This window comes from Triplophysa rosa, linkage group LG1, assembly GCF_024868665.1.
Source record: "Triplophysa rosa linkage group LG1, Trosa_1v2, whole genome shotgun sequence".
Taxonomy (NCBI): Eukaryota; Metazoa; Chordata; class Actinopteri; order Cypriniformes; family Nemacheilidae; genus Triplophysa; species Triplophysa rosa.
In genome coordinates, this window is record NC_079890.1 from 14470453 (window position 1) to 14497110 (window position 26658).

The 26658-nt window shown below is 39.9% G+C and overlaps 1 protein-coding gene across 1 annotated transcript; it reads left to right on the forward strand.

Moving 5' to 3' along the window:
• The first annotated feature begins 91 nt into the window (after window positions 1–91).
• On the forward strand, window positions 92–26556 carry ext2 (exostosin glycosyltransferase 2). The gene is made up of 15 exons (XM_057336939.1): window positions 92–251; window positions 1634–1974; window positions 2065–2288; window positions 2422–2511; window positions 4948–5064; window positions 5220–5415; window positions 5984–6123; window positions 6214–6307; window positions 11146–11277; window positions 17765–17954; window positions 20647–20813; window positions 22364–22507; window positions 22785–22913; window positions 25184–25266; window positions 26034–26556. The coding sequence occupies exons 2-15, from the start codon at window positions 1660–1662 to the stop codon at window positions 26170–26172; spliced, it is 2160 nt and encodes a 719-aa protein (XP_057192922.1). The 5' UTR covers window positions 92–251; window positions 1634–1659; the 3' UTR covers window positions 26173–26556.
• The last annotated feature ends 102 nt before the right edge of the window (window positions 26557–26658 follow it).

Here is a 26658-nt window from a genome sequence, read left to right on the forward strand (position 1 = left end):
AACCAATGACTTATATTCATTCTGCCAAAACACCAGAGGGCGCTACACGCTAATACTGAATGTAGACATTACAGCACCTCACGAGAAGAACGTTCGCTTCTTTCCTGTCAGCTGTTCTTTCCCTCATAGCACAGGGAATGTGTTATGGGAAAATAAACACAAGTTATATTGGTCGCATTTAATATTTTAACCACACTGGTTCAACTAATGTTATTATGAATTAGGCGTGGTGAAACCTGGAGACAGTGAAGGTTAGTGAATGGTTTTTATAGCGGCTACAGAACCTCCTAACGTTAGCTAGTGTTTTATTTTTACTCGTAAACATTGGATGTGTTTTGGGAGTGTTATCTTCTGTTGAAGTTGACTTTATTGTCCTTATGTTTAGTATCCCAGAGACACCATTGATTTAAATAAAAAAATAAATTATTTGCCTTAATGTTGTCTAATATGTTCATCGAATCTAAACTCATTTTACAGTTTTTAAGAGAAATTAAAAATGTCACAACATATGATATACATACAACAAATATTACAATATGGACACACTCTTTCAGAAACGTTATTCAATATGTTTACGAGTAAAGATTAACTACAACTGAATAAAAGACAATTGGCATGAGTGACTGCTACAGTGTGGACACAAATCAGAGTATCAAGCAGAAATTTTGTTCATAATTTGTTTTAATAATCTTAGGGAACGCCATGTAATGTTATGTATCTATAACATATATCTGCACCAAAAAAGTCATCTGCGTAAAAGGCTTAAATTGAAGTCATTAGTCCTAAAAATGATAAATGAATGAATAGCTGTGTCATTTGTAATACATTTTCTTGAAAACATTTATGCCATTGGCCATCATTATGTTAAAATGGACTACCGCTCATAATACCGTTCATTTTGTCAGTCTAGCTGTCTCTTAAATAATTGCAATTATGGCGATTAATTGACTGTTTGGCGATTAAAGCTCTGACACTTATAATGATTTATTACAATTAATTTATTAAATCAAGAAAATGTATCCTTAAGAAATGTGAAAATTCTGTAAAAAAACCTAATAACATAAAATATTGAATGACCATAACAGAAAAGACTGTCTTGAGCACTCAAACGAAAATATATGAGATATGAGGATGATGTTATCTTGCTGTCTAGAAGCAGAAAGTCTGGAATCACATTATTAAAAATGATTAACAGAAAAAGAAAAAGCTGAAAATGATGGAGAAATATCCATCCATAAACCAGTGAAGGATGGTGGATGTAGAATGCTCCAGATACTGCAGATCACCCTTATTTACAAGGATTTACAGTAATTCCAATTATGTCAAATATTTGTGATGAGACGATTATTTAATAATTGTGATAGCCCTACTGTCAGTATTTAATTTCTTTCAATAGAAGATGTTGATAAATGCCAAGAGTGCATTTTTTGGGGCGGCTGCAGGAGGAGCTGCTTTGAAGATACTAAAATGTAATAAGATTTATTTGGAAACTTAATTCAATTAATCAATTCATACAGTTACAAATGTGTTATCTCATAGTTTTGTCGAGTTTCCTATGAATCTAAAATGTGAAATTAAAATATGAATAATGAAAGTGATCCTAAACATATTAGTGTGGCGTTTGTTTTTGCAGTGGCTTTGGCTCTGGACGGGCTCATCATGTGTGCTTCAGGAAAGTATAGCTCCAGGGGCCCTGCACTCATACCTCGAATGAAGACTAAGCACCGGATCTATTACATCACCCTCTTCTCTGTGGTCTTACTGGGGTTGATCGCAACTGGAATGTTCCAGTTTTGGCCTCACTCCATTGAGTCCTCAGCAGAATGGAGTCTGGACCGTCGCAGTGTGCATGATGCTCCCTTGGTCAGGATACCTGTGAGCAGCCCTATTCCCGAGAGGGGTGACCTGAGCTGCCGAATGCACACTTGCTTCGATGTGTATCGCTGTGGGTATAATCCGAAGAACAAAATCAAGGTAATGCAGTGGCAGATAGACCTGTGATTTGTGTGTGTTATTGTTGTTGTCATCGCAGTGCTTGTGCATTAATAGTGTTTCTGTTTGCAGGTTTACATCTATCCTCTTCAGAGATTTGTGGATGATGTTGGAGTCCCCATCAGCAGCACCGGGCTGTCTCGAGAATACAATGACTTGCTGAGCGCCATCTCAGACAGTGACTTCTACACTGATGATGTGTCCAGAGCCTGTCTCTTCATACCATCTATTGATGTGCTGAATCAGAACTCTCTGCGGATTCGTGAGACGGCTCAGGCTCTGGCCATGCTGCCGAGGTAGATATTTATTCTTTTCTCCTTTTGTGCTCCACTATTTTTAAGCAAGTTGTTTAAACATCATCTGCATTACAAAGTCTTAAATATCTGTTATTATTAACTATGGTCATCATGGTTATTGTTCCATTTTAAGATGGGACAAAGGTATGAACCACCTGCTCTTCAACATGCTACCTGGAGGACCACCTGACTACAACACAGCTCTGGATGTCCCCAGAGACAGGTGAGATCTAGACTTTGAACGTATGACTTTTACTGTAATCTGCAGTAAATAAAATGTCATAGTGAGAGCTCATACATTTGTTGGGCTACATCTTGATTTTTTTTGTTTTAGACCTTTTTTTAAAGTTATATTAATTTACTTACTATTTGACCTGTTTCAAACTTACCCAATATTGATGCTTAAAAACCAACTGATGTGCATTGAGATGTGCATGTTTGTTTGATGGGTTGACACAGATTTCACTGAAACAGGAAGTTAGGGTGGGACATACTTAGTGTGTCCCCTTTTAAAATAGTCAATTGCTTTTAAATGAATTAAATTTCACTTTTAATTTATTTTTTTAATTACATTTGTGTTACTTTAAATAGATTGTTATGATATGCTGAAGTGCAGAATTATGTAATAACATCATTGATCGGTATTGGCGTAAGTGAGAGACTGTAAATTAGGCATGCTTATGTCTTCTAAATGTGAATTGTGTCTGTGTTTTTGGAGCACTCTAGTTTGTAGGTATCCTTAAAGCTAACATAGTCATACTAAAAGCACCTTTCATAAGATCTTTCACATTTGGCTCTAGTAACAATATTAAGACCTTCAATTTATTGTCAAATTTGATTAAATTGCAGTTCATATACCTTCACATTTTCTTTTTTCAATTCTCTAGTTCATTTTTACTGTCTTTGTTTTTACTGTGATTGTAAAGTCTGCCAAGTAGCTCCAAACCACTGCCGAATGAATACATATAATACATGGTTGGGATTTACCAATGCCACTGACGATAACCAAAGCATAAAATGCTCTCAGATTCTCTTCCATTAACCGCAAGTTTTTTTGGCCTTAGGGAAGATTGAATGTGTTGCTAATGAAGTGTTTTTTTGGGGAGTAACCACTTCTAGTAAGAGCAGCAATTGTGTCCACCCAACGGGGGGCTTGCGAAATGCCAAGTTTTACTAATGGTTTGTAATTTTTTATCCAGCCTAATAACCAAAAATATTCTGAGTTTCAATAAAAGAAATCACTTTCTTAACCTTTGCCGTAAAGCATATTGTTCAAGATTGTAGCGGTTAGCATTTTTATTTGATTAACACTGCTTCAAGCTTAAACCTTGATGGTGTTGTATTGTTTCAGCTATCCCCTTATTGAAACAAGATACCATTATTTTTATGGTACTTATTAATTACTTAATTATCTAGTATTTGTTTTGTAAAATAGCTTATTTACGAAGTTATTCATGAAATTCGGATATCATTGTAGGTCAAGTAAATACGAAGAAAATGTAGCCACTGCATACTCACGCCACCCTATTCCTGAAACAGATATTTTAGAAACAGGGTAGTGGAACAGAAACTGTGATCTTAAACCCCGGAAGAGCAAAGTCAACTTTCATATTTTGAGCTGCTTGAGAAAGTATGGGATAAATTGCATGTTTTTGGTGCCAGTAGAGGGCAGCGATACTCTTTATCTCAGATTGGACCCATAATCATTTGTAGATCTTTGAGTTTAATAATATTTATTTTTAAAATTAATTTTTAAACATGTTTTGCCTATCTACATTAGTAGAAGTGAATTGACCGTAACAACATGTTATAATACATCATAATAATATAATATACATATAATAACATATTTTTGTCGTTTAAATATTCTGTAATTGAGAAATACTGCAGTGCTTGGAAATTTCATTTGGAAAACATAAATCTATCACGTAATTCTAACAGACATTGATTTAGTCCCATCAGTGTCCAATCACACAGATCAATGACTTATTATTCACCAAGATGTTCTTTTAACATATGTATACCAAATTGTTTTCTCTTGATTTTTACATTTTTAAGTGTATTTGATATATCATCAACCTAGTGTATTCCCCAGGCCCAAAGATCAAAGATTCAGCCGAGAGCGGTCATGAAAGAGAAGAACGCCCAGCCGCCTTGAGCAGGCAGACAAACGTAATCTCGTGGTATTTACTGCAGTATAGACCATGTTTCCTAGCCTATAACTTGGCCACTCTATTGCTTTGGGTGGAAAAGGTGAGTTTTATGTACTAGAAAGCCCAGAAATGATGAACACTTATCTGGAGCTGTAGGGAATTTCCTGGGCTCATCCAGCTGCGCTCCATTTGGCGTGCAGCCTCATCAGAAGCAGCTGCCCATGTGCGCGTAAGTGTGGGGTGAGATAAAAAGACAGTGTATGTTGCATCGCCGTATTTGCAAGTCTCCCTCTTCTCACTTCATTCCTCATGTAAATTGAGTCTTTTCTCAGACCAGGTGCCGTTTAATGTTTTATTGACTCCCGTAGAACAAGGACGTGTGTTAAATACTTTGGAGTGGCATGTTCGCACATTTGTCATGTAAAACCAGTTTAGGGACTTGTGTTGTATAAACCGTTGCAGAGTTTCTCTGCGACATGGTTGACGTTGTTGCCTTTGTCTCACAGAGCTCTGCTGGCTGGGGGAGGATTCTCCACGTGGACGTACAGGCAGGGTTATGATGTCAGCATCCCTGTCTACAGTCCCCTGTCTGCTGAAGTGGACCTTCCTGAGAGACAACCCGGGTGAGATCCTGCTTAACTTACCTATTTAGTTTAAAGGGGTTCATAGTCATTATTTACTGAGAGAATTGACATTTTTGGGTGAACTGTCACTTTAATAATGAAACGAGAAATTTTGATGTTATGAAGAAATTTATTGTAATGTGCATTTACTCCAGGCCTAGGCGCTATTTCATTCTGTCATCCCAGACGGCCATCCATCGGGAATACCGTGTGGAACTGGAGAGGCTGAAGGAGGAGAATGGGGAGGCCGTGCTCCTCCTGGACAAATGCACTAATCTTTCTCAGGGATTGGCTTCGATTAGAAAGCGCTGCTATAAGGGCCAGGTCTACGACTACCCACAAATCCTACAGGTTGGTGCCGCCTTACATCTGTGTGTGTCAAATGATGTCAATTCACATTACATTTCAGCAAAAAGAGCGTATTTAAAATGACTGAAATGATTTTTTCCCTACCCGACCTAATTTGTTTATAAATAAAACAATTGTTGTTTTCTTGGTGATTTTCCGTTGTGCAGTCTATACACATGAGCTGTCATAACTGATACATAATAAGTGTGTAAATAAAGCTCATCCTGCCCAGAAGCGATCTTTGCCACCACAACATTTCTCCATTGTTGAAAACAATAGAAACAAACACCATCCACCACGCTCATCTCCCATCCAGCCCTGTCTAGACAGGAAGTACGCTTATCAGCTGGGCTGGGTGCTGGAGCACATCTGGGAGACGTTTCACATTGGTGAGGAGCAGAGGCCAAATCCTTGGGAGAGCCCCCCCTCACGCACTAAGCCCTTCTAGTCTCTGATCCTTGCACCTTTCATTACAAGCACCTCATGCACAACACAAGCCTATATCACACTATTGTCTTTTTGTCTCATTATTAATGATAACAAATGCATCCCCTGTCGGTTCTAACTTAAGGAGTCATCGTTCTGTGTGGTTCTGCGCGGGGCCCGGCTCGGCCAGGCCACTTTAAGTGATGTGCTGCAGGCTGGATGCGTCCCTGTTATCATGGCTGATTCTTACATTCTTCCTTTCTCTGAAGTGCTGGACTGGAAAAGGTAAACATGGGTGTCAAAAACAGGAAATCTGGCGATGGTTTGGAAGTTGCATACTGTAATGCAGCATTGTTTGTACCTTTGTGCTTGCAGGGCATCGGTTGTCATTCCGGAGGAGAAGTTGCCAGAGATGTACACAATTTTAAAGAGCATCCCTCACAGACAGGTCGAGGAGATGCAGAGACAGGTAAGAATGTGACCACGTCATTGAAGTCTGAGAGAGAATTTGCCCCTAAGCAGCGTATGGCCATCACAGTGGTTGACAGGTCATTAGATCGCCCAGGATCCAGCTCAAGGGCTGCGAATTAAAGTGAAGACACTTTCTGTAAATTTAGTCCATCTTTTTCTCTGAAGGTTTGAGCGGATTTACAAAAACACTCTGAGCTATTTATAAGAATCATTCCAACAACTCTCAGCCCAGTGTCAACAGAACCAAATGCTGTCAAAACTGATGGTTTCAATAGCAATGAGTTCAATAGCAGATTAGCCTTTCTTAGACTAAACGCAAGCAACCCTCTCAGGTTTAATACCGGGTGAAGCTGAGGTTACACGAGTGTCAACCTTTCGTCTACTCTCTAACATTCTTCCGTCCTTTCAATGGAGTGCTAGCTCGAGGATGAAAATAACCGGCGGGCCATGCCAAAAATAATATTCCTACAAGTGTGTGCTTTTGATTCTCCCAAGATGAAATTTCGCCTGCCATACTAAATCATGATGAAAGCTAATTTTAAGTATTAGTGATTTTCTATCCAAACAAATTGTTAACCACACACTTTTCCTTTTTTACTTCAGATTGAACTGCTCTATACTTATGTTAAAAGGGCTAAACCGCTTTACATATGTGTAGATATCTTTTCAATTCCACTCTTTAATAGTTGTAGTTGTTTGGTTGTGTAAAGTACTTATCATTCATTATACTGTAATAATACCAATTGAGAACCAATACAATTAGCATCAGCTTCTTAAGCATCAGCTGATTTTGTAATGATGTTGCATATTTAGTAGCTTTCCTGTGGCTCAGTGGTTAGAGCATGGCACTAGCAATGCCAAGGTCATGGGTACGATCCCAGGGGATTGCACATAGTCAGAAACAAACGTATAATACAATGCAATGCAAGTTGCTTTAGATAAGAGCGTCTGCCAAATGTAAAATGTAATGCATAAATGTATTTACGACTGTTGGGTTGGTGTTAGGATTTTGACCTTTCATGAAGTCAGTATGATATTAATGCACACTTGAACACATCTTGATCCACTCCTTCCTTGTTAGCTTGTACCAAGGAATGACTATAGTACAAAAATGATTTTTCGATAAAAATGGATTTTTCAAAACAACGTTATTCTTGATGTTTTTAGAAACGTAAACTTCCGGTGTAGCATTGAAAAGTGCAGATGCCAGTAAAAAAAATTGAAGCAGAAGTATTCCAGACAGTAAAGAATATGTGAGGAATACAGTTGGTGTAGTGGAAAATATTTGTGTTGTGACCAACAGAGGGAGCAGCCAACAACTTTATTACTGTTAACGTTCAGTCTGAAACAGCAGCTGGTTCTGAAGTGGTATTTCATCTCTCAAGTCATCACTCTTTGGAGTTTGATCTCCTTTTGTTGAATGTAATTTCTTGTCATGCTATAGTATTCACCCACTCCCGCCTCAAAGGGATTGATAGCTACGTGTAAGGATCTGTGAGGAAAAAACACAGTTTTTAAAAAAGTTTAGGCTTAAAAGCTACAAAAGTGTTAAAGAGCTGGTTCATTAGGAAATCTGCTATGGTCAATTCTGTCATCATTTACTCACCGTTATGTTTTCAATTCAAGTTCATTTACTTATTAATTTGTTTCAAAGCAATTTGCATGAAAATAACTGAAAAGTGGAAAATTGTTAAGAAAACATACAGAGAAGATTACAATACAATACATGATATCATTGCAAAAATGTTAACATTTTCCTGATACTACATGACATTACACATCATTTTTTTATGGAACACAAATGGAGTTGTTATGCTTAATGTTAGTGACTGACAGCCCCAGTGCCTATTCACTTTCATAGTATGGTAGTACTATGTAGTAGAGTAAATGACAAATGTTCAATCTCTTAAGAAATGGTTCAACTTTTGGCTTCACATTCCCTACATCTCGTGCTGAAGAGAACTTCCTAAAGAATTATTTTGGTCAGCCTTCCAAAATAGCTCACATACGTGCTTCATTAATGGAGTTAGAGTGCTAGTGCAGTGGCATCATACTGCTGTAATCCTCTGTGAACTCGTGTTCTGAATGAGTTTGTGCACATGCTTTACATATGACATCACGCGTTACTTCTGCTGAGTTGCCATGTAGAATTTGCTAAGTTTATGAGGATGTTGTTAAAGCAACGATCAGGAGTACACTCTGATTGGCTGCGCTGAAATGTGGCCAAACCGTCACGGTAAGGAGTGCCATAGATATCGCATTTTTACGACAGTTCAACGGAAAAGAGAAAACATTTTAAATACGGCAACTTAGGAAAAACAAAGAAGTTCACCAAAACTGTTTTATGTCACCATTTCTGGATTGTAATTCAAAAGATGTGTACTAGCCTCCATTACTAATTAGAAAGTATGTTAGCAACAATGGTTCGGGTTGAAAAGTAGCAGGATGTGCGTAAGCGACTGAATGTGTCACCACTGCGTCTGCTGCTGTTTTTTATGTCTGCTGAAGAAATCGATGATGGTTTCAGCAGTTACTGTCACTGAGCGATACAAAAAACCAGTACTGCTCCTACATCATCACTTCTGCAATGCCTCTCGTCCAATCAGATTGAAGAATAATATTATATATATTGCTGTTAATATATATAATATTTGTTTTATTGTCAGTATAGCAGCATTGACCAAATGTTATACATAACACTGTGCATAGAGAAAGAAGTTCTGGGTATGCTTGAGAGTATGTATAAATAACTATGTCAGAGATGCAATGCTTTTTCTTCTCACAAGACTCCATCTCTTCCCTCCTCATAAAAATTCTTGCAGGCGTTCGAGCGGGGCGGGTTCAGTGCTTGGTGGGTGCGGTTTTCTCGTAGCCTCCTCCCGGTCGGAAAGAAAACTTTCATCACGAGCTGATTTATGGCCGGCTGCGCTCCCCTTGGGATCAGAAAGTCTTTTTGGATCCTCTTCCCTTCTCCATAAAAAGAAAAGCTGTTTTGGTGTAGTTGTATTTCTTCAGTGTTTAAGAGCCAGACCCATGAGGGCCAGGCCGTGGGGAGTGACGGAGCTTATCTAATGCGCTGAGTTCTGTGCTGGACGTATGACAACAAACACACCGGTTGTACCATTGAGTGAGTTTATTTCAAAAGATAGTGACTGGACTAGTCAGATTCGCAAACCTCTGTATGTCATTAGATTACGTTTAAATCAGGTTTTTATTGACAGCGTTAAAAGAAACATCATTAGGGGTTTGTGCTGTTCGGTAATTGGCCCGGAAAAGTGGCCCGGTCTCATTTGACTCTTTGTAGTTCGGACTGATCTGACGCGGTTTGCGGTCAGACCAGGTAATGAGGCTGCCCCCAGCATGCACTTGGTTGGCCCTGTTAAGGGAGCAGGGTCACACAGGACCAGCAGAGGTGGAGCTGGGTCACTGCGGCATGGCGCCTCCTAGCAGGAGATAGCACTGTTTTATGGGTAATTAACTCTTATGTGCTACTCACTCCTCTCTGCTGGAGCGTCGGGTTGGTTAATAGCTTAGCAGAGGAGGGCAAACACTGTGTGTTCCTGTAGTGACCAATAATACATATATTTATTTATTTATATATATGTTCATAAATGTTATATTCGCGATATATGAAAGGTCCGTGTGTAATTTTTTGGAGGATCTGTTGACAGAAATGCAATATTATATACATATCTATATCTTCAGAGGAGACCTTACATAAAGAAGCGTTTTTATTACCTTAGAATGAGCTATTTCTGTCTACATACACCGTGGGTCCCCTTACATGGAATTCACCATGTTGTTTCTACAGTAGCCCTAAACAGTCAAACTGCTCTACAGGGTGTGTTTCGTAAACATGTTATCTCCTTCAGCAAAGAAGCAAAAACATGACGGCATCTTAAAGGCGGGGTAACCGATTTCCGAATTACGCTTTAGACTACTGAGTCAGGCCGAGTACCAAAACAACCTTGTAGCCAAACAGCAGTAAGGTGCACAGTGTACAGGACGGACATTAGCCGTGCCGAGCGCTGACGAAAGCAACAGATGGTGGTGGGGTGTGTTTGTTTTGGTGATTTGAACATCAACAACGGCTAAGAGAAATCGGACACCCCGCCTTTAATTCTCTCAGCCTCCGTACTGGTTGCCATTTGCAACTTCACCACTAGATGTCGCTAAATTTCTTACACTGGACCTTTAATATATATTTCCGGTTAGACAGTGTTGTTGATTGAATAAGCCTACTGAATCAAGACCAGTTAGCTGAATTTTGTGGTAACTTTTTTGCAAAAATGACCTTCGTATGATAAGCTGAATAAAGAATGGATGGATGGTAATGTTATAGGCATTTTACTCTCTAAAGGAGATTTCTCAATTCCAGTGTCTCAGCAGTGTTTCCTTTTATCTCTTTTACATCAGCATTATAACATTGTTAATACAGCAAAATTGGCATTTACATCGCAGCACGGCTCTGTGCTTGTACTCCGTGTACAATGAACCTGATCTTTGCCCTTAAACTTTAGCTGCAGTCTCAGTGCCACTTGAGTGGAAAAGTTAAAAGACTGATAGTCTAAAGGGGCCATAACGGTCTGGAATGGTCCCTGCAGTCATGTCACTGGACTTTAATGGGCTGCTTGGCCTTTGAAAGTGTGTAGGGGTCATAAAGACACAAGCAGGATGGTGGGAGTGAAGGGATGTGAAAGGCCTTATCTTTTGTCTTTGGTTTTCATCTTTCACATGGTTTTGTGTGTATTTATATGCTTTTGTGTTGATCAGTTTGACGTGCTTTGCTGTTCTCCCTACAAATTTTGGAATTCTGTGTCATTTATTGTTCCCTAGGCCCGCTGGTTCTGGGAAGCCTATTTCAGCTCCATGAAGGCTATTGGCATGACTACTCTCCAGATTATTAATGATCGCATCTACCCGTACGCAGCTCGCACCTATGAAGAGTGGAACAATCCTCCTATTGTTGTGAGTAACCTATTTTGGTCATTTTACAATGGATTGCACACTCACTTATTTCCTTACTTCATATTGGCTCCCATTTCTGTAATGAGCTGACTGCCCGAGTGGTTTTCACACTGTTTTTCAGAGTGATTTTGGCAAATAATCAAAATTGTCTCATGTTTTAGGTGGATAAATTGTTTTAAAATAACACCATAACTTAAGTCACATACAGAATGTTTGTAATTAAGTGTTTGCTTGTGAACAATAAAAAATGTTCTTTAGTCGAAAGAAGTTCACTGGGACAAGTTGTTTCCTTTAAAAAATCGTATTGAACATGTGTTACGAGTTGAAAATTTGGTGGGAAATGGGCTTCTGTTTAAAAAAATAAAAGTGCACTGTCAGTATCAGATATGGATTTACTCTGTAATTGGTGTCTGCTGTCCTTAGCGTTTAGACATTCTATAACTACTCTTTACTAACCATCCCTGTGGTTTGTAACTCAGGTTGTTCCAAATCTGTATAAATTTCTTTGTTCTGATGAACACAGAGAATGATGAATGCTTGTATCCAAACAGTTCTTGGCCCCCATTGACTACCATAGTAGGAAAAAAATCACAAAATTGCCCCAGAACTGTTTGCTTTCCTACATTCTTTAAAACATCTTTTGTGTTCAACAGAACAAAGAAATGTATACAGCATTTTTTCCTACTATGGCAGTCATAAAGCTCAGAGGAACAGAGCGTTTACTTTTTTACCTTTTTCTTTATCAAATCACTTTGATTTTACACAGTCCAAGCTGACACCAGAACCACGAGTAGAGATATTCTGTAAAAACACACTGAGCTGGAGCAGTACATAAATCGAGTGCATTTCTTGTTCTGCTTTCCTATATCCATCGGGACATAATTGAAAGCACATTTCTCCTGCTCTGCCTTAGGAGACGTTGTCAGAACAGGCGGCTTTTTGTGCTGGAGTTCTGAGGGAACTCAAATTCAGCCTCTGCCAACCAAATGAATGCTGCACATTTCATCATACATTTATTATCTGAGAAAAAATCCTAACATCACTTGCTATCGGGGTGCCATGTCAGCCTTTTAAGTGCTGGAATAACAGGAAAGGTTAATAGAGGCTACTGTCTTGTTTCAGCTGTAGAAAATTTGCTAGTTTAAGGTGTCTTTAACCCCAAGATTGCAAATGCACGTGCGCCTCATCCTCTGTCTCGGAGATATGTTCCTCATCTTAAATGCGTCTTCTTGCCTTGAAAGAAGGCAGGCTGTGTTGAAGGACGAAAGTAAGGCAACTTGACCACTGCCTTTTCCCAACAGCCCAGATCTGCAGGAAGCCGCCGTCTCTCCTGCCACTTAGAATTCAGCTCTTGTTTTAGCCCGGTCTCTGTGATGTCAGCAATCGCTGCCCATCAGCTTCAATGAGAATCTGGAGGTAAATGTTCTGTGCGTTGAGCCTTTGCAATTGAACAGGCTTCCATGCTTTCATCTGGGTTCCATTTTCCACTAATCCCAAAGCTGTACTAGTATGATCCCAGCTGCAAGACTCGCCAAGCCCCCTCGGCCCACATGAAACGGCCTGCAATCCCTCACCGTCACTCGAGCCGCCTGTTCCTCCTCTGTTCACATTTGACAAAAGAACACTGGTACCTAGTAACAAGCTCTTCGCGGCTATTATAAATAACCCCCAGACTTTCATATTTGAGATGATAATAACTGCCTTGTTGTTTGAATTCCTCTCGGTACTTCGAGATTTTGATATTTAAATCAAAGCATTTTTGACTGACTGGTTCGGCATACGTTTGCTGAAACAAGCCGAAAGTCACATTCCCGGCCATTTGTCGCTTGTTCCAAACAGCAGGTGAACTCCAACCACAAGCAAATATTCTGGCATTGATTCTTGGAATGAAAAATTAGTTGTTTTCCTGCTTGTTTACTTTAACAAATCACAAAGACTCTACGTACGCTCAACCGCAACTGGAGCCTGCCCAATTTGATCAGAGCATCCCGGAACGAGCTTGCGCGCACCACACCCCTTTGGTCTTCTTTATTCATCTTACCACTTATATGTCACAGTGGTACTTTTAATTATTTCCCCTTCTGCTTTAGCGTCCGTGTCAGGCACCTCAAAGAACTTTCCATTGGCGTATAAAGTTAGTTTTTTTATTAGCGGGATGCTTGACTGATGTTGTGTGAAGGACAGCTGTGTCCATGGTGACAGACCGTGGCGGACGCTGCTAGGAGCTGGTTAACCACCACTCTTTGCTTGCGGGCACCTGGAACTGCCGTATGTGAGGTTGTAGCGGTTCTGTAGGCTATCAGTGCCATAGGGTTCTTCCTTACGGCCTCGTTTTGTGGGGCCTTTAGAGTTTTTTAATCTAACGGCAATCTCTTTAAAATGTTGGAAGTGTCATTACTACTGTTATGAGGGAAATTGCATTTTTAAATGAAGACCCCACAACATGGAGAAGTTCACATGGGCAACTTCAAGAGGAATCTAAACTTTCCAATCAATTTATTATTTCATATCAATATATTGATTTATATATTCTAATATATAATTTGGTTAATTTTGTTCCTTATAAATCTCTATGGGTAAAAAGTTGAAGGCCTGTTTGTACAAGGTCAGATGCAACACAAACAATTCACAGTTTTTGCATCAAAACATTTCACTCAGAATCGAATGCTTATTATATGCCGTCTTTCAGAAAAATTGACGTTATAACAAGTTTCTGATTCAACAATACACGTTGTCAAATTTAATAAAAGACCTCACACAGACACCTTGGGAAAAATACTTCTCTGGAGTGGAAATTTAAAACTTCAGTTTAAAATCTTCACATACTTTTGTTTAATAAAGTAGGATACTATAAAAAAACTAGTACTCTGTTTCCTCAGGGGTTCCATCAAGCTGTTTATTATTTTTTGCTTCATTTTTATGTTTTTTCCCCACTGGTGAGGTGGAAGGGACCATGAAATGGCAGAGGACGTCTGTGTACTCAGCCCGCATTCAGTCCTTATCCTACAGGCCAATAAACAGCAGTCTTCATGACCGCATCAGAGGCCCTTTAAGCGCTCGCAATATTTACTTTAACGGTGTCACTTGATCTAGGCCCCAGTTCGTGCATCTTTGCGAGTTTACAGGCTGTTTTAAAGCAAGCCAGGAAGATGAGCCAAGCGCCACACTGGCAGGAGACAGCCACTGACGCCGATAGCGTCCCAGCACCCCTGCTTCACCCCGGTCTTGCCTGGGCTCATCTGCACCCCTGCTGCACCAGAGTTCACTGGAGTGCATGCATAAGATCCCACTCGCAACAAACACAGCAGCTCTGGATATAAAGTAACATCAGACATACTAAGAATAATTACAGTTGGGATCATCCTCATTAATAGATTTCACTTTACGTTAAAACTTTGTTTTAAACTGGCTTTGTTGGTGGTCCCATTGTAAACCCATTTTATAGATATTCACAAAGACTGTAGACAGAGAACATACAGACTGAAGTAGGATTTTATATACTGTAATGCATACATACATCGGAAAAGACATATTTTGGCATGTTTTAAAGTTGCAGTCCTTGACTTTGACCTCTTGGTTGCCATCTCAGTTTGAAACATAAAATGTCAGAGTTATTTTCTTGGTTGTGCTTTTGGCACTGCTGTTCTGCCAGGGTTTTTCCTGGCTCAAAATGAGGCGGAGGTGGTGCCATCCTGATCTTGTACACACACACAGGCCTACCGTACCTTTAAGTGGCTTAACCAAAGTGACTTTGAGTTTGAGATATTAAAAGTTCTAATAAAATTAGATAAAAATGACAATTATTAAGTTATATAAAACATTACTTTTATTCAACCAAAAATAAATGTTTTTTTAATCAAATAAAGCTTTTTTATCATTTCAACTAACTTTTCAGCCCACAATAGCCAACTGAATTAACCAGTCTTTCTAAATGAGCAAAGCTCATTCACATCTTGCATTCTCTGCGGTTCACTTTAAATGATTCAAGGATCTCTTATGTTCGCTAGGGACTGAAAAGTTCAATAGTTTAAATCAATCGGTTCAAATGAGTCATTCGTGTGCGAGTCGTTCTAAACGCAATGTGCGTTCATACTGGCGAACTCGCTGTGTACAGTACACGCTGATTCAATGATCCGACTGCACAGCTAAAGACATTACAATGATGTACGTCATGTTAATTTAATAAATTTCAAGAAATTGAACGTACTTGGATGCAAAACAAACAGCCGTGAAACACAGGCTGGCTCTTGTTCTGCAACTCTTTTTAGTGCCTCAGTGTGCTGATAACGAAACAGCGCCTCCACTGTGGCGTAATGTCGCAACTGCAGTTACAAATGACAGTCTGTTAAATGCACGCAGCATTTCTTGTGGAGACTCGCAACATAATTTTGGCAAGAGCCTGAGGCGGTACGACATTTGACGGAGGCGGCTGCTTCCAATTTCTCTATGCAGGAAAAACCCTGTCTGCGCGGATGAATCCGAGCTCTGTGCTAAATAACTGACCGCATCAGAGCACATCTGTACATCAACGTGACAGTAACATGTGACCGTGTCTATACTAGTCTAATATAGAATCAGTTGTAGCATTTGATATCGCGTCGCGCCTGATGTAGACAAAAACTCGAAATAACATGGAAAATACTGCCTACCTTACGTCCTACAAGTAATATATCTGAAACATGTCGTCTGAACACATACCATATCTGCCGCTTTTGTTCTGACTACATGAAACAAAGACTTTTAAAAAATAAATCACAGTAGTGACGTCTTACCTGTTGATGCAATTCTTTCAGATGTCGGAGCCAACTCTCAAAATCCCTGTTGATATGAGCTTTTGCTTTAGCACGAAGCTCTCGGGAGCGCGAGGTTACTTTGGTATTAACAACAGATGATTCCCCAGATGTAATCAGCATCAGAACTTAATAAATTAAAATGTTTACATGACATTCCCCAGATGATCGCTTTTAAACACAGCCATCTAGATGATGATTTAAATTCCAAGCGACTGTTATAAGAGTGAACAACACTCTTGTCACCCGCAGCAGTGCCGCTGCAGCGCCATCCACACACACGTGATAAACTAGCCGGTTCCTCTCCTTTGTGTTTACGGACGTAATGTAATGTAATGTAACGCAAAGAGGTTCTCCCCCAAATTCAAATTTCCTGCTTAGGGCGACCCGACAGTGCAAATGATAAATTATTATTATAAGCTTACCGTTGTGAATCAGGGTAAGATAAGACAATCGTTTTGAACACTGATCTGTCTGTGTATTTATTCAATAATTGATTTCTGATTACTTTTACCCCCAAATTATCGTGGATTGCCGCTTTAAGCCGGCAATTTCAGAAATATATGTCTTCCCAATTCAAGTAGATAGGAATGTGGTCTTGCTATTACTTAAATAGCTGCCCTGAGGGTTTGCAAACATGGCCGCCAAGTGGAAAAAACGGACTTTGTCTTAAATCAAAAGCATTAAGCTTCCCTTTTCAAACAATATCTCTTTGCATGTCGTATGTCTCAGCACGATATGAAATCAAGCCCACCCTCAACATTTCTGTTCAATGCCACCTTTAATATTAATAATAATTGCTTGGGAGGTAAAACAGAACCAATAAAGTGCTCGTATTCTCCTTCTAATGTAAGAAGGTTGAAGAAACTAAGAAATTTTAAAAGAACTTGATGTTTTGAACAGGCTACGGTGGATACCATATGTTTGCTTTTTATTTTGAGGAGATCACCAGGAAGTTTAACATTCTAATCAAATTCAGATACATAACAGTTAACAGGAAAAGGATGAAAGGATGCCATGGAAAGACAAAAAGCCTGAAGCGGGGAAGTATTTGATTAAGCCAATGCAAACATGGCTCTTAATATCTGACCACATAGTATATCGCTTTCTTCACGTTGTCTTCTGCTTGCCGCCAGATTGCGCTCAGGTCAGCTAAAGAAAACATTCTCTCTTAATCCGTTCTCTTTTCCGAAATTTAGACTACTGGAAGGAATGTAACACCTATGCTCACAAAGCCCTTGTGGATTAAAATGTTATAGTTTTATAAGACTGTCATGATAGAGATGCTTTATGAGTACTCTAGCTGGTAATATTTTTTACTTTATAGTTTGGCTTCTGCAGGTCTGAATAGTACTTAGCACTTGCTTATTGCCCAAGTAAGAGAAGGTTTAGGCAAACACTTTTGCACACCGAAAGGTCATGGCATCCTGTGCCAGCTGTTTGTTAACTGCTCGAATATTTTGTGGTTGTGTGCTCCACATTGCATAGCACTTTTAATCGCCTGCCCACCACTGCTGGTTTTTAGCAGTCTCGGTGATCTTTTTAGGCAATGCATGTTTCCAAATAAAGCCATTGTTGCTGGGGCAACAAATGATCTTACTGAGCATCCCGTCATTTAAAAAGGTTAAAGTCATTAAGCGCTTGCATTTGTTATAAAGATAAGCAAACCATTGATTGGTTGTGTGTTTTCCCAACAGAAATGGTCGAGTGTGAACAGCCCACTCTTCCTTCCTCTCATACCACCACGCTCGCCCGGCTTCACGGCTGTGGTATTGACCTACGATCGAATCGAAAGCCTCTTCAGGGTCATCACAGAGATCTCCAAGGTGCCTAGTTTGGCTAAGCTACTGGTGGTGTGGAACAACCAGAACAAGAGCCCTCCCGAGGGTAAGTGTTCATTTAGTTTGATTCCAATTTATTTCTGTAGCACTTTTCATCATTTTGCATTGTTGCAAAGCAGCTTTACATACATATAGATAGTAGAAACAGAAGTAGAAGGGTATAATTATGAAAAAAATATCTAAAACTAACATGATATTACAATACATTTTTTAAGTTGAAAGTTTGTTATCGGCCGTTCTGTTCATGGTGCTAGTAAGCGCTGTGTGTGTTTGTCATAAAAACTTTCTATGTTGAAAAGATGACAGAACTGATGACAAATACCTCACATTTCAAGAGGTGGATGGACAGCGGAAGGACCTGTTATTTCATCAAAGGCTCGCACTTACATCAGTACTTTATGAAGTTAAATGTATCAAAAACAGTATATACAGTAATTTACACTGTAGTTCACACACAATCATATGGGTCATGCAACAATTAGGTTTTAACAATTCAACATTTAGGTTGAATTGCCATCTGCTGTCAGATTAAAGCAACATATTTTTTTGGGAAGTGATTGTGACAAAATCAGCACTGTTCTTACAAATTTGGTTTTTGAGGAATAAAAATGTGACATTTGTGTTGTGTGAAATGCAAAAACTCCTAATATTGAAAAATATTTATGATAAATCACTGAGTTGCCAGTTGGCGAATTGAAAGCATGACAGTCTTTGGTCTAGGGTCACATCTGGCTGGTTTATTTTTAAATATGCACTAAGAATCAAACGTTTGGTACATCGATTGGCATATGGCTGTACATGAAGACGTTGGAATACTTTGGATTGGAGTATAAGTACTGTATTAATGGTTTTCTCATCATCCATTTACTGCCTATGATCTATTGATGTCAGACATGTGCCGCGGTTACCACTAAATCCTGCTGAAACCGAGCTGGCTGCGATAATGCAAGGTATCGATTATTTTATTGATGCGTAGCTTATCCGTGAAGCACGTCTCTGGGATCACTAGGAAATGCTGCTCGATCTAAAAGCAGTGCTAGTTTGAGTCGCTTATAACGTGCATTTAAAATAGCAACACCCGTCAAACATGATCATTATAAATATACTTTATTATCATGAAAATACCTGAGGAGGATTGAGGATCAGTGATAAAAACATGCCCTTAGGCATTTCCTAGAACTACGTGTGTTATGGTCTTCTTCTGCAGTGCGTATTTGTCTACACATCCCATTGCTACACAGTAGACAAAGTGTATTTGAATTATTTTTGATATATGGTCTGTGTTCACCAAACGTCCACCCTTAACATTATTATGAAACCAAAAGTATAGTTTCTCTAATGGTCTCCCCTGTCCTACAGCTGTGGTCGAATTTATGGCCCATTAGAGATGTGTCAAAGTAAGCTGATATTAGCCGTTATTTACTGTGGCTTTCGCTTAACAAGGCGATTATGTGCGCGTCTGTTTACGAAGGCCTCGGAGTATGGAAAAAAGTGGAAAGGCGAATTAAATATATCCTCTCCATAGATTTTTAGTAATGTCATTACGAAGGGAAATACTTTGAAGTGGACTAATGGCTCACTGTTGCCTTTGATTAGAGGCGTCGGTGAAGGCCGGCTCCGGCTTTGTGACCCATTAGAATTAATAAGGTCTGTTCACGGGTCAACCTGGGGCTCAGGCCTTGATGAGGATGGATTTCCTCCACACCCTTTTCCATCGCTGATTATGTTTGTTTATTTCGAGCGGCTTTAGCTGCGCAAGTCTTGACTGTTCGTCATTTTAATGAGGTGCTGGCAAAACACTGACAGTAAGATTGTGTTTTGGGAGTTTGTCAATTAGTTTAAAACACTCGGAGGGGAGGAGAGCTTTTATACGCTTGTCACAGGGGATATAATTTGCTAAAGCACTTTTAAAATGATCGTACATGAAGTACAGCCCAGACTGATATTGGCAGTCGCGAAATTTTTTGTACTGTGCAAGGAAGTGATTATGGGCATTAAAACGCTGTTGTGGTGCAAAAGTTGCTTGCTGAAGATTCTTGGTTCTTCGATTAATGATGTGTGAACATCTCAATTACTATACTGTGCGGCTCTCTGGATTACGCTTTGGGTTAAGTTCAGTGTTAAACACTATTCCATCTTGTCTGTGTTTTTTCTGTTTTGTTGAACCCTCTGTGCCAGGCTTGGATGTGGCGACAGTGTCAGTTTCCTAGCAAGAGAAGATCTGGGACTTTTATTCCACTCTCGTCTGGGGCCGCTGAGGCTTACCAACATTTAGGAAGTGCTTTTTCCCTTTTTTCTTGGTAGTTGTTGTGTGATGTTGTGTAATTTGCGACAGAGACTCAATCGGAGATGAGCTCATTCCAGATCTCTTGAGATTTGCCTGGTCTCTAAACTGGGATTTGGGTTGAGGTATAATTGCACTCCCCCGCTCTTTGAGTTCCAGTAGACTCTCGTCAGTTTTATTAGGTGACACCGTGTGTGCCATCTGTCTTCTGCGTGATCTGAACTCCTCCCAAGCTCTTACACAACTGAAAACATAAAGAGCCTTGTATCTTCTGCCCTGAGAAGAATGTAAGTGTGGTCAGATTCATATGTGCTTTTACTCAGCGATGTGTTTAGATTTATCCACCCACGCTCTCTTTTCCACAGTTGCTGCCATCTCTCATAGTTTTTCAGCTTGTCTAAAAGAAAACCGACAGTGTATCATTATTAACTTTGTTTTCTTTGCCTTTTAACAGAGTTGCTCTGGCCCAAAGTTGCAGTGCCTCTTAAAGTGGTCCGTACGAAAGAAAACAAACTCAGCAACCGCTTCTTCCCGTTTGATGAGATCGAGACAGAAGCTGTGCTGGCCATTGATGATGACATCATTATGTTGACCTCAGATGAGCTGCAGTTTGGATATGAGGTAGTATGCAAATGAAGTGTCTCATAGACTGATTCCTCAATCATGTACTAATATAAGTATGACAAGAACATTCTGCTGCTCTGACTTATAAAACTGTTAATTTCAGTTCTTGATTCTGATTGGTCAATAGCTGTGTTGTAATTACGATAAAGCACAGCTATGACCGCTGCACCGAACAATTCTGTGGCTGTTTCTCAATATGCATTCTTCAGCGATCTTATCTCGTCGTGTTCTCATGCTACGTCATCATCAACCACCAATGTCCACTTGCGTCTACCGAACCCGCTTGAAGTCGCAGAAGTCATTGCGGCACGTCCATCCGAGTTGGTTCTTGCGACGTTGCCTGGCAAGACCGGTCTCCACTAGAGGTCAATTTACGTGAACTAGAATGTGAATTGGGTGAACATTACGTAAGCAATTCAGCAATTATGTTAACGGAGAGACACTGTAGTGTTAGTATTATGCTTTAAATGATCCCTTTAATATTTTAAATTCAATTCAATTTTATTTATATAGCGTTTTTCACAATGTGCATTGTTCCAAAGCAGCTTTGGAACAATGCACATTGCACATAAATGGTCTGCCCTATGTACACTGTAAAAAATGCTGGGTTATTTCAACCCACCGTTGGGTCAAAAATGGACAAACGATTCAACCCAAAATTCTGGGTTGTTTTAACCCATTGTTGGGTCAAATATAACCATATTCTGGGTTAATTTAACCCAACCATTGGGTTTGTCCATATTAGACCCAAAGATGGGTTACAGTAACCGAACATTTTTTTATAGTGTAATAATAGCAACCATTAGACTAAAACACTCTTAGGGTTTTAATTTTATTCCTCTTATTTAAAGTAAAAGAAAGACATTTAAATGGAAGTCCTTAGATTTATAAGAATACAGTATATTATGCAGTAACTGTTCTTGAGTTGTTTTCCTCACAGTTATAATGGTGGAGCAAACAGTGATTTCATTACCTCTGTGGGTCACTTCACTAAGAATTGAGTCCACATGTATGGCAGTATTCTTGAGCCATCCTCGCCTGCCTAAATCTATGCCCGCCATCTCAAAGCATTTTTTTAGCATTGAAGTCTCTATTTTAATAAAGGCCTTTTCTTCTTAGGTGTTTGATATGTGAAGGATGACGGGACAAGCAGTGCTGTCCATGGCTACAGACTTACAGCCTTCAACTCACATGCAGGCATTTATGCACTATTGAGAGAATGGAGTATAATTTATGGATAATTATATTAAATGGAAGACAGCTTTTGGAATTGCAGGCAGGCTATAAAATACTAGCTGTTCATGCCACTCGGGAATGACATTCAACTACAGGCTACATCATAGACTGTAGGCCTGTCTGTCATTTTTGGGATTAACAAACCGTTGGACATAAAGTTAATTGATTAACCTCTCCTACCCCAGGATTATTCTCTTTTGAAGCTATTATTATCTAAAATGACCCTACTTTTTTGAACGGTTATTGGTTTTTGACTGATCCAGTATGATCTTGGAGGTTGTGATGAGCTTGTCTGGGTGTCTTTTTTTTAGGTATGGCGTGAGTTCCCGGACAGACTGGTTGGATATCCAGGGAGGCTCCACTTGTGGGACCATGAGATGGGCAAGTGGAAATATGAGTCTGAATGGACCAATGAAGTGTCAATGGTGTTGACTGGAGCTGCGTTTTACCATAAGGTACAATATACTGAAGATCTGTCCCATGGTTGGTCATCTCTCTTACGCTAAGACTAGACAAATATGCATGCCTGTTTTCACATTGTCCCTCAGCGTGGAAGAGCGGTTATGTCACTTGTCATTTAAAACCATTGCTGATGTTCAGCCCTGTTTTCAGAAAAAAATCTGTTAATCATCTCTACTGGGATTCTGTTCACAAACATAGCTGGTTATGTTTTTTGTGTTGTCAAACATTGGTTCAAAAAGTCCAAATCAAAGCATGTTTTTTTTCTTACAGTACTTCAACTATCTCTACACATATAAGATGCCTGGAGACATCAAGAACTGGGTGGATGCTCATATGAACTGTGAGGATATCGCCATGAATTTTCTTGTGGCCAACATCACTGGAAAAGCCCCAATAAAGGTAATCTAACCTCCAAATACTATATGGTTGACTGCTCTCATAACAGCTTCTTTCAAAGGGGACTTGAATGTAAAACAGAATTTTTCTTTCATTTTAAAATAAAATAATGTGATGCCCTGTGTAGACTTTTTGTAATGTCGATACACAAAGCTCCATCTCTTGTCCACTTAAGATTCTTTATGCAAACTTACACCCCTGTCTACACCAGACGTGGGTCAGAGCAGTGTACGCGTCATGACAAATGCCTTGTTCTTAATGGGTTTGTCATGACGCGTAGCGCCGCATCCAGTGTGGACAAAATGTACAATTATAATGGGTTCTTTTGTCCTGTTGTGTCTCGTCGCGTCTGGTGTAGACATGGTGTAAGCTGCAAAAATGTGTCTGTGACGAGGGAGGCGTGACGAGAGCCGTGGGAGGAAGAAGCGAGGCCGGGACGCCCAGCTGACACTCATTATCAATCGCGTCCCGGCCTCGCTTCTTCCTCCCACGGCTCTCGTCACGCCTCCCTCGTCACAGTGTCTTTCAAAAATCTGCATGGTACTTTCGTCACCTTATTTTGGTGCGTAAATCTGTTTATTTACTTAACACATAGTCATGATGATTTTTTATTTTACAGAATCCACCAGGAGGATAAAAACGCAAACGCTTCGGCGAAGTTTTGTCTTCCTAGTGGATTATGTAAAATAAAATGAAATAATTCTTATTTTTTCTGAGTGCGAATCACCGAGTGCACACAGACTTCTCTGTTGTAATGGAAAATCGTTCTGAAAAACAGAATTTTGGTATAAATCTGTTTTTGGTATGAAAAACGTAAACGAATGAAAGTAAAAGTAAAGAATGGTTACATTTTAGGGGATGTCAGAAATACAAAATAAAAAGTTAAAGGGGTCATAGTATAAGAAAACAATATTTACCTTGCAATAAAATAGTTTCAAATATTGTGCAATATACTGTATTATTATATATTGTTACCTTCAACACAAAATCTTCTCCCTAAACTAAGCTTGAATCTTCACTTGAGACTTCACTTGAGATCTGTTTTACATAGACTTATTGGTCTTGCTCGGTTTTTAAATCATATTGTAGGGATCGTTTGTATAATTTATTATGTGGAATTGTAATGTGTAGTCTTGTTTTGTGTTCTATTCCCTTTAATTGATATTAAAAAGTTTCTTTTTTTAAATATTCTTGTCTATGCCGCACTTGGCTTCGCAATTACTAAATGTACTAAATGTGCTTTGCAATAAGTCCATACTGAATTTGAAATCTTTGGATTTTTAATATCAGAAACCCAGTATAACACACGACATGGTAATATTTACACATCTTTGGTCCAGAATTGTTTCAGAATACGCATCAATCACAGTAATGCAACAGGGAGACAGTATGATCTTTCCATTACTCTTTAACACGTGACGAAGAATGAATATGATACGTGTGTAACATGGGAAAGTCTACCAAACTTTGTTGTTCTTGGCTTCACTTGTCCTGAAAGAGTCTTTTAATTATTTTTAATAACAGCTGTGATCATTCTAGCCACCACTTTTCCATTTTGCCTGTTGTCAGTCTTTTTAAAAAGTGTTCAGCGGCACTAAAAACACGATTTCCGGAATGTGCCGTTCCCAGAAGTATGCGGGTGTCCTGACAGGGTGTCGTCTCGCTCTGTGTCTGATCAGCTTTCGCCCTTCTCCCCTAGCCTCTACAGTCTCTGTAGTGACTCTGTCCAGGTGCTGTTCAGCCTCTAAAGCCCCGGCCTTAACCTCTGTTATCCGAGTGTCACTGTCTGCCTCTCTCCTGTGCGTTCTTGTTTTCCTAAGCTCACTGGGGCACCTTCATTCTGCAGTCAGTCACGCAGTGAACCTTCTCCCCTCTCTCCTCCACATCCCACATCACCATCACCTCCTAGTGCCCCAGCCCTGCGCTCCCACAGTGGAGAGTGTCAGTCAAGTGTGTGTTTTGTAAAGAAGGATGGGTCGTACATCATTCTTCTAATGAGTGCAGCAGAGCTGGGCCGTGGGCACAGGACGGCTCTCTCGTTACATCTGACTTATATGACCTGTCATCAGGCCGTCCGCTCCCACCCAGGTTCCCCAACACACTTTATTGCCCATCATTGCAGCCTCAGCTCATTATTAAAGGACCTTATCGATGCAGTGTCAGATTTTGTTGATTTTTAATATGCAGAGTGTGTCATGATTTCTCGGATTTGAACTGGGAGGTAAAGACAAATGTGAGTAAGAATAATCAAAAAATTCTCTCTCTCTCTCTAGGTTACTCCTCGTAAGAAATTCAAGTGCCCGGAGTGCACAGCGATTGATGGCTTGTCCCTAGACCAGACACACATGGTGGAGAGGTACAGTATAACCTAAACTCCTTTCGTTGGGTAGAGGGGGTCTGGCAGCGTTCTGACCCTGGCATGGCTTTTGCTTGCATCTGAAATGCATTTTGGGTTTCACCAACAATCGGCCTATTGTAGTTCTCTGCTGAAAATACTGTCCTGTGCTCTCAGATCAAAACATTTCAATTCAGTGGACCTTAAAAAGTGGTTCCTTCTTGATGAAACGGCGACTCTCGTTTTGTCAGAGGTTTACCACAAATCATTAATTCATTCTTTCTTTCAATTCAAGTATGAACCAAGCAAAGCTTGTATCAGAAAGGCTTGAATTGATTTGCCTTGAAAATCACAACCGTTTCCTCATCCACTAAAGCATAATCGGTCTTGATGATTGGTTTCATACTTCCAGGCTGTTTTTGAGAAATTAAAGCAGGAGTCTGGTCTACTCCGCACCGGCCTGCGAGAGAGCATTTGACCTTGGAAGGGAATATGGAGGGGTAGCAGCCAATCAGGGGCTAGTTTGACTGCTGAACCCTTTGAGGGGGGTCACGCTGTTTAGATTGATTCGATTTTCTCTCAGTACATTTCCTGTCATAAACGCAGGCTATTGCACTGCTCTAGAAATGTCAGGCAGTCTGAAGACAAACTGGTGGTTTTCACACACTCCTGTCCTGTTCATGTTTTATCCCCAGTCTTAAGTTTTGACGTTTTGCGCCAGCATTGAAGCCATGGAGACATTGATTATGCATTAGCAGGTCTTTCAACCTCTTTCTTTTTCTTTCCAGGTCTGAGTGCATAAACAAGTTCGCCTCTGTGTTCGGCACCATGCCCCTGAAGGTGGTCGAACACCGCGCTGATCCCGTACTCTATAAAGACGACTTCCCTGAGAAACTCAAAAGTTTCCCCAACATTGGCAGTCTGTGACACTACCACAGCTCTTTTCCCATCACTTCCATCTTTCAGATCAGACTGTAGGCTGTCCAGCGTTTCTGGTTCCATATTTGCAGGAGTGCTGCTCGGCTGATGGTGCGATGGGACCTGACGTACTGTATAACTTATTTTGTTTCCTTTTTGAGGACAGAACTGGAGGATATGCAGTGAGGCGGTTGTTGGATTACAGGGAGGACAGATCTGATCTTGGGTCTGTCTGTTGATCACAATGAAAAACATGTTTTTATGAATGACACTATAAAGTATATGTGTGAGGAAAGGGACAGTAGAGGTAATCTAGCCGTGTGATGTATAGATGAACTTGTTTTAAGAAAATGCATCAGACTAAACATTGAACCACGTATTTGATGTGCGAATGGAGTCATGAGGTTTTTTTACTTTTGCACAATTTTAGTGATTTTAAAACTAGCTCGAGTTATATCCGTTTGACATTTTATTTTGTTTTCATTTGCTGACTTT